The sequence below is a fragment of the Martes martes genome (genome assembly GCF_963455335.1).
Source record: "Martes martes genome assembly, chromosome: 15".
NCBI lineage: Eukaryota > Metazoa > Chordata > Mammalia > Carnivora > Mustelidae > Martes > Martes martes.
The window spans coordinates 37,670,884-37,680,045 of NC_137903.1; the positions used below are offsets into that span (position 1 = coordinate 37,670,884).

Below are 9,162 nucleotides of genomic sequence, written 5' to 3' on the forward strand. Positions count from 1 at the left end.
GGAGGCCTTCTCAACACCACGGGGCGGGGGGGGGGGGGGGTGTGGCAGGAAGAGCGTGGGCTCAGCCACACTCACCCATTGCATCCACCAAGTCAGGGAGTGTGTTTTCATAGTTAACACTGAACGAACAGGATGCATTTATAGTCGTCCCATATATTACTGGTTCATCAGATAACACAGTTGGCAGCATCTCAAATGCGATGGCATTATTTCACTTTCATTTTTATACCCAGCCCAGAATGTCATTGACAAGGGTGGTCCTGGGATGAAGTACACTATTGCCTGGCTTTGCTGGGATGATGGAGGATCTGCCAACTGAGCCGAGCTGAAGCAGTGGTGGGGACCTTTGAGATGTCCTGAAGCTTAGTCTGTCCTTACCTCAGAAGCGCATGTGGAGAGGCTGACCCCGGTGGTGACAGGTGGGAGGTCTGCTCCCAGGCTCCGGGGCCCTCACATGCAATGGCTGAGACACGGTGCGGGAATGGGAGATCCAAGCCACTCAGGCAGCAGTCTGGGGACAACCCTGCAGCTCTCTGAATGGGCCCTACAGTGGCAGAGAAAGTGGAGTGATTGAAGGAGACCCTGCACCCTGCCTACTGTTCTCTTTAGGGGTGTCCTGTATAATGGGTTACAAGCGAACCCTGTAGGGTTTGCTTCTTGGCGGGGTAGGACCATTAGTATCAAGCCTGCCAGCACCAAAGTCAAATTTTTACACATCAGCTGCTTTAAACACAGGTCAGATGAGTAGATCTATAACCAGTTAAAGTCTGCCTGCCTTGCATAACCCATAACTCACAAAACTACACCCAACAGCTGCTGGCCATTGATCTTGGGACCCTGGGACCACAGGAGGCCCCAGACCGCCGCTGCCCTTCGGAGCTCTCTGTGCAAAGACCCAGCCCAGACATGAAGGCTCTCTGCCCCTGCGGCCTCACTGTCTCTGGAAGGTCAGCTGGGGCAGGCCTGGGCCTCCTGGGAACCCTCCAGGCACCACCCGAAACCCAGCTTGTTGCTCGAGGCTGCCATCTAGCGGTCACGTCTGCTTCCTCCATCCGCCCGTATTCGCCACAGGGCGTCAGGTGTGGAAAAGCAGATACAGCTCATCCCAAGCTTCCACCTAGCTTCGCTGGGGTCTGCACTGTGAGGGTAAAGGCGGGTGGCTGAGAATGTTGTTGAAATGCCACTGTTTTTCCTGACATAGTGTGTGCGAGGGTCCATCCTCAGATATGCAGGAGGTTCTAAGATGGAGGAAAGAGCATAGCTTCCTCACTGCAAACATAAGCACGTTTCAGACCTCAGATGGGAGCGGGGAGCACGGGTGTCTCATTGGTTTTGTTGCTGGCCCCGTGGGCTGGTCCCTGACAGTTCCAAAGGGGCCTCCATGCTCAGGAGGAGGATCCCGCTGTCCCTGGCAGCAGACACCGCCCCACAGGGACTGTGTCTCAGGAGACGCAGCAGCAGAACTAGTGAAGACCCGCAGGGCCGCCACACCTGAGCAAGACGCCAAGCACCCAGACGGGCTTGGATAACATCATAAAACCCTGCTCTTCACCCCATAAAACAAGTGAGGAAACGTAATCTCAGAGGAGTTTGCCAATTCGCCCCGGAGTCACGGATCAAGCTCAGGCCCCACATGGGATTGAACAAAAGAGTCTGGAGAACCCCAGTGTGGACAGCTTACCAGCTGAGCGGGTCACTCATCCTTCATGGGTCTGTGTTTCGTCCTGTGAAAGTGTGGAAGATGGTGCAGTGCTTGGGGCCATGCGCAGGGGTGTGTCCGCCCGCCGCCCGCTTTCGGGGCCTCCAGCAAGGAGCCCGGATGCAGCAGGTGCAGGTGGGTGGCAGACGCGGCCCCCAACAGCCTTTCCCACCTTCACCCTTGGTCACCCGGCTCCTGATTGTGCTGGTGCTCACCACGAGGGTCCACAGGAAAAAGCAGGTGGGAGGCCAGGTGCCACAGGCTAGGGCCGTGGGGCCAGCAGAGCCTCATGCCCTTGGCAGCCATGAAAGCCATTCTGGAAAGTGCCAGATGGACACTGCCCTGCAACCCCTTCACCCCGGTTAGTTACCCCAGAGTTACTCCAGACTGCCCATCTGGGAGCAGGTGCAAAGAGCCGTGAAGGACCAGCTGCAGCAGCGTGCGCAGCAGCCCCGTTCTGTGGGGGAGGGCGAGCCTCCGTGGGAGACGCAACAGATGCCTGCTGGTGACTCCATCAACACAGGAAGAGGAGCAAACCACTCAATGTCCAGCCAGGTACAGGGGGTTAACTGAATGACTGTACTTATGTGAAGTTCTAGAAGGTCCACTCACCCGTGTTCACAGGATCCCTGGCCCCGGCCGCCTGCGTTGGGACAGGGGCAGGTTCTGCAGGGGAGGGGCAGGAGGGAGTTCTCGAGGTGACAGAAACACTCCCCGTCTTGGCTGAGGAAGAGCTCACATCCGGGTAGATGTGTATACAAACCCATCAACGTGTACACGTGGGATCCGTGTTGATGTTAGAGGACAACCCACAGGTTTCCGTCTCAAACAACGGGCTAGTTTTGCCAGGAGCGCAAGGATGGGCGTCCAGCCTCACAGAGCGCAGAGAGCGGGTGGCCCATGCGCTCCCCATGCCCCACCCGGCCTTGACACACAGTGATTTTGTGCTGGAACCGTGCTCCTTGCTTCTTCTAATTGGGAGGTGGTGGGGGGTCAACGACAAAAACCCCCTAACCTGGGGCTCCAAGCAGTTCAACAGCACCCAGCTGTCTGGATGCCACGAGCAGAGTGCTTTCTGCGGTGGAGTCCTCGGAGGATGCTCTCTGAGGACGCAGCCCTGGCTCATCTAGGGGCTGTGCCTGTGCCGGCCAACAGCCCACACCGGCCTCTCTCCTTTTCTTTGACTCCTGTGCCTCACGGTCTTCCTTAGAAGCACGTGGTGACTCCAGGCCCTCTCTCCAAAAAGTCCTCTTGTTTACAATGGCCCAGCACACAGAAACCCTGGTGACTTATTTTTGCAAACCTCTCCAGGCTTGGCACGACCTGAGGCCTGGACAACACTGGCCCTATAACACAGCAGCATCGGGGAAGAGCCCGGACCAGTGATGGCCAAGGTCATCAGAAACCACGAACGCAGCCTCAAGGGTTAAGCCCTCAGGGCTGCTCCAGTGGCAAGCCCAGGTCAGGGCAGCGGGAAAACTCCGAGGGAACACCTGCTTCCTGAAGGGCCTGGGGCCCCGGCGAGACATGATGTCACTGAGATGTATCGTGTCTCAGGGAAGTGACCTTTCTTGGGAGGCAAGGTGCCTGCCCTCAGAAAACACACACAATCTCCAACTCAAAGTCAGGAATGGGGCCACCTTGTCCAGGTAACCCCGATCACAGCGCCAAGCAGGTCCTGCAAATTCCTTGCATGGTCTGTCCATAGCATTTGCATCTCCAGCTTCGCTCAGGGTCCCCGTGGAAGCAGCAGGACTTCCACAGTCACTGTTCACTTGTCACAGTCCCAACATGACGCAACCAGCCCTTCCTCCCCCAGCTCTTGTGAAGCGACACTTAGAAAAATGGCCTGAAAGAGAATTCTAACTGTTGGGTCTGCTGATGGGAGGGAAGGCAAATGAAAAGGATGTAAGAATGTTTGGGGTCTTTGCCAGAAAAGAGAAAGTCAGGAATAAAGAGTGGCCTGTCGAGTTCAATGGTGGCGGGGACTTCTGTGGTGAACAGCTCCCCATGAACTATGACAGAAACATCAAAAAGGTGCTTTCTAAATGTGTTTCATTAGGAAAATTACTGCTATTAGGGTTTTTATTGAGTCAGAGGATTAGAAAGGGTTGTGAAATGGACTCCATCCTCCTGTTCCAACCTACTGCTCCCACAGATACGCTCACCCCTGTCCTTCCACAGGTCCGGGTTTGGCTTGGAAAACAGTCATGGGCACAGTCCCCCAAAAGCAAGGGGGTACCTGGGCTAGCACTGCCCCCGAGTCCCCCACCCCACCAGGACAAGGGAATGCCTTTCCAGCGGTCCTGATGTAAGACCAGGTTCCTGCAGCGTGGGGAGAAGCATGACTGCCCCACGGGGGCAGGAAGGTTTGTCCTGAGTCAGTAGCCTTTTACCATCTTCCTGATTCCTGGTCACAACTGTTCCTACAGCAGAGCTTTAGTGTGCTGGGTATTTTCTGTCACTGCATTTCCTAGTGCAATGCTCACAAACAGCTGCTTCTCTCTCTCTTCCTTCATCTTGCATCATCCCACCCCTCCATCACCCATCTCTCCATCACCCCACCCCACCATCCCCCTCCTCCCTCCATGCCCCATCCCTCTACCCCTCATCCCCTATTCCCCACTCCTCCATCCCCATCAGCCTATCCCCCAACACCGTCATCCCTCAGAAAACCCATCCCTCCACCTCTTTATCCCCCATCCCCCATTCCTCCAGCCCCCTCATCCCTTCATCCCCCCATCCTCCACACCCTCATTCTCTATCCCCGGCCCCTCCATCACCCCATCCTCCATCACCCTATCTCTCCATCACCCCATTCCTCCATCACACCATTCTTCATCCCTCCACCCCTCCATCCCCCCATCTAACCTCTCCATCTCCTCATTCTAGTCCAACCCCTGCTTGCTCATAGAGGCTAAGCCCATCCCCCTACCCAGGAGTCCCGCACCACACTGCATGGTTTGAAATGAGCCTGGACCTTCTGCTCTCCACCCAGCACCCAGCACCTCCCAGGAGCTGGGCTTCCCAGCACACTTTATTCATTCACCACACCCTTATTAAGCATGTGCTAGGGATCAGGCACTATATGGGGCTCAGGATACAGTGATGAATAAGACAACGTCCCTGCCATCAGGGGCTCACTGTCTAGGCCAGTGACAAAAATCTGTAGGGTTACAGGAAAGGGCAGTTGTGCTAGGAAATTCGCCAGACAGATGAGGAGGAAGACGGAGAGAAGGAATTCCTTCCCAAAACCATTCGTGGTCTCTGACAGCCAGTGAGGGTGGGACACAGAAGGAGGGTCTTCCCACGGAGCTTATAGTCCGGAGGGGTGAGCAGCCAGACAGGCTCACAGCTCTCACAGGAAGTCACAAGTGCTTGTCTTAGAAGAACAGGTTAGGTGCTGAGAATTTGAGAGCATTCTGGGTTGGAGGCATCCCAGGAGGCTGGGTGGGTGGGGTTTTGAAGAACACAAAGGATGGATGGGCAGAGCTGGGAGAACTTTCCAGAAGGAAGAGGTGGAGGGTCGGGGGCAGCGGGGGATGTTCCAGAGGAATCAGGGCCAGGGGACAGGAAAGACATTTTGGGACGCTGGGCCCCTGGCCTAAGGGCGCCCCTCAAATGTGGCAGCCGAGCTGGGGTTGCTGGGCTTAGGGGGCTGTGTGTGAAGCCATGGGCAATATTCTGGCACACCTTCCTCGGTTTAAATTTTCTTAATACTTTTGCAGAAAAACATTTATGTATTAAAATAAACATACAAAAAGACAGAATGCAAAATATACAGAGACTTAAGATAAAAAAAATACAACTTCAGAGAAGTTTTGACTGTCTCCAGAAGGTCCCTCTGTGTGCGCACGCCCTTGGGGCCAGCAAGGTAACTAAGGAGAAGATCTGAGAAGCCTGAGATCCTTGGTAGATAGCACCTGGCCCGCAGATAAAAAAGCAGGCCCAGAGAGGGGGCGTCATGTCCTCAAGGTCACACAGTGCCTGAGCAACAGAATCAGGCCTGGAACCAGGCTCCCCGTGTAGCACAGTGGATGAGTGGGGTGTGGGGGAGAAGGAAGGGGAACACAGGCCATGTGTGAAGAAGAAGAGCTCATGAGGAACAGGGAGAGCGCTATGGTCTTGACAAGATCCAGGTCCTCTCCCGCTGGCTTCTGTGGGGCCAGAGCTTATCTCAAACAGAGCTTATCTCAAATAGCTGCGGCATCGTCCCCATGGTGGAAGCAGGAAACACACCCTCTTTTCCATTCTTCCTCCTCAGTGTTGTTCTGCAGAGCACAGGGCACCCCTTGCCAACTGAGTGAGCACCAGAGAAAGGCTCTTAGCCACCTGGGACACCTCTCCTTGTGCCCTTCCCATGACGAAGGTGTGTCCTGCGGTCGGTATGTCTGGAGAGAACAGGATTCCTTTCCATTTCCAGGTCAGTGAGACCAGGCACCATGTGGCTATGAGAATTCAGAGCTATGTTATTTTCCTAGTAGGGAATTTAAAAAAAACCCCAAAACAGGACCCCAAAACAGTAAGAGTTATCTGTGGCATGAGATTAGGGGGAAATGCTCCTTGGCTAGGAGACGGTCACCACAGCCTGCAGCTGGATGCTCCCATCCCTGATGGTATCCTTCTCTCTCTTCAGAATGTGCTGGGAGAGTGTGTGAAGGAACCAGCCCACGTCCTGGAGGTCCTCAGGCCACCTGAGGTAGTGCCGTTTCCGCACAAACCCTGCGATGCCCCGGTGCTTCATCAGCTGGTACTGGGACAGGGACCCGACGATCACCAGGATAAGGGCGCCGTCCACATCAGATACACACCTGCTCTGGGCGTAGGCGAAGGCTTCCAGGCACCACCCGTCCCGGAGGAAGTGTCTGCTCACGAGGCAGACCACCTTCCTGCTGCCCCACACGGCGTCCTGGATGTTGGCGATGTGCTCCCGCCCCGGGACGAAGTCTCTTTCTTCAAAGCACAGGTTGAATCTATTCTGGGTGCTATACTGAGCATCCAGGTGTCTGAGCAGCGCCCGCTGCACCCACTCAAAGTCTCTGCCGCTGAAGCAGAGGTAGGCATCGTATCTGTACGGCTCGGACTCGTGGCGCTCGGCCTGGACCGTGGGCAGCAGTCCACAGGCCGCCCTGTAGCAGACGAAACAAAGGCCCCGGAGCTTGGTGGACACAAAGACTGTCATGAGGAACAGAGTCAGGGTCACCGTGGAGGAGATGAAAAGAGACAACCGTAGGGCCTTCAAGACCTCCTCTTCATCACAGTCCTCCATGGAGACAGAGGAGAGGGGGGTCCCTGCGAGCGCGTTGGGGTACATGCAGGAGATGTCTGCACCAGACCCAAGCACGGTGACGTTGGTCTGGTTGAGCCAAGCAACAAGAGAACGGAGGTCACACTCACAGATGAACTTGTTGTGTGTTATGTCCACGGTGGTGAGGGACGCCAGCAGGTCGGGGTCCAGGGACAGGAGCTGGTTTCTGGACACGTCCAGCACCTCCAGGTTGGCAGGCAGGTCACCAGGAGCAAGCTTCATCAGCCTGTTGGAACTGAGGTCGAGACCCCTCAGCGTGCTCAGATCGCCAAGGGCCCCCGGCGGGAGGAAGGTCAGGTAGTTATTGTTCAGATACAGGACCCGGAGCTGGGAAAGCCCCTTGAACACATCCCAGCAGAAGCCGGTTTCCCAGGCAAGCTGCAACATGTTTCCTCCGAGGAAAAGCGTTTCCAGGCTGAGGCTCCCTGCCGGGCCACGAGCGCGGCTGCAAGAGGAAAAGCGGTTTTGATTCAGAATGAGCACCTGGAGGTCAGGGACCTGGAGGAGGAAATAGAGATCGTCCAGATCCTCCAGCCTGTTCTCTGACAAGTGGATGAAGTTGGCTTTAAGCTCCATGTCCGGCAAGGCCGCCAGCTTGTTGCTACCCAAGAAGATGGTGTCTAGGCTTGGTAGGAAAGAGATTGTTTTAAGAGCATTGTCCCGCAGATCCAAGGTCTGTAACGTTTTCAGGAACCTGAAGGTCTGGTTCTGAATGATCCCAATATGATTGTTTTGGAGATCAATATAGGCTACCTGACGGAGTCCAGAGAAATCAGAATCATAAAGCTCCCCTAGGAGATTGTAGGACATGTTGAGAACCTGGAGGCTGTCAAGCCCATAAAACGCTTCTCCTGCAATCCTGTTGATCTTGTTGTGGGCCAGCTGCAAGAGCTTCAAGTCCTTGAGGGCCTCAAAGACTCGGAAGTTCAGGTAGAAGATGAAGCCATAGGACAGGTCCAGCCACAGCAGTGTGCTCCTGGCCAGGCCAGCGAACGTGTCCCGGTTGGGGTCCCTGATGTTCCGGAAGCCAAACCCAGACCCCATAATGTGGTGGGCCAGCACCAGGGAGGTGATCTGGCTCCCGCTGACAGCCCTGCTGAAGTTGCCCGTGATGTCTACTGTCCAGCCATTGCCAGAAACGTCCAGGGTCTCCAGGACCATGTTTTTGAAAGGGTTCATGCACGTGCCCCAGTCCATGGAGCCCCTGCTGTACAGCTGATTGGCGGCGAGGTTTAACAGCGAGAGTGTTTTCCCTTGCAGCGGCTGAAGCTCGTGTTCACATACGATGGGTATCTGGTTGAGGGAAAAATCAATGGACTTCAGGGAATTTAATTCCCAGAATGAAGGGTGAAGGTTAAGGCTATGAATCTGGTTTTTGGACAGGTCCAGGTGAGACAAAGACTCCAAATTTCTGAAATAACCATCTTTTACTATCTTATCGGACAGACCACAGTGGAAGAGTCTAAGTTCCTGTAGGTGGGGCAGCCCCTGGAAAGCATCGGGATGCAGGAAATCCACCTGACTATTGCCCAGGTCCAAGACCCTGAGGTTGGGCAGGTTTCTGAAGGCCTCTCTGCCAATGGTAAAGGGGGTAAACTGAGTCCCGAGCTCCAGCAGCTGCAGCTGCTTCAGGAAGGGGAAGGACATGGTTGTCACAGTCTGGATATAGTTGAAGCTGAGCAGGAGGATCTGGGTGGTGCTGGGGACCGGTGGCACCTGGGTTAGGTTGCAAGAGCGATACAAGGCCCTCTGGCCATCAGAGGTGCAGGAAGGAATTGTTAGCACAGGGCCGGCCACGAGCATTACCCCCAACAGAAGGTCCAGGTGTCCTCCCATGATTCTGTGGGGAAGGAGGGAGGATGAGAACACAGCCGTCCCAGCTCAAGGCATCGCACTGGGTCCCTGGGCCTCGCGGGCACCCCTCGATGTGCCAGCTCCCCGAGACCCCGCGGGCGTGGCCATGGCTTACATGTCAGTGTAGACGGTGCTCTTCACTCTGACTTGCACTGTGGTGCAGGGTGGTGAGCACTGTTCTAAGCACCTCAGAAATACCTGACCTTTACAACAAGTCTGTTTCTCATTCACTCGTTCATGCAATCACTCATTCAAGGTCTGCCACGGAAGCTGAAGAAAACAGCAGGCAGAGACACATTTG

The 9,162-nt window shown here is 55.3% G+C and overlaps 1 protein-coding gene across 1 annotated transcript; it reads right to left on the reverse strand.

The window, feature by feature from the left end:
• Nucleotides 1–5,399: 5,399 nt before the first annotated feature.
• On the reverse strand, nt 5,400–8,843 carry TLR5 (toll like receptor 5; the record flags this gene model as incomplete). Its single annotated transcript, XM_080824973.1, has 2 exons — nt 5,400–6,147; nt 6,511–8,843. The coding sequence occupies 2 exons, from the start codon at nt 8,841–8,843 to the stop codon at nt 6,024–6,026; spliced, it is 2,457 nt and encodes an 818-aa protein (XP_080681099.1). The 3' UTR covers nt 5,400–6,023.
• Between the last annotated feature and the right edge of the window lie 319 nt (nt 8,844–9,162).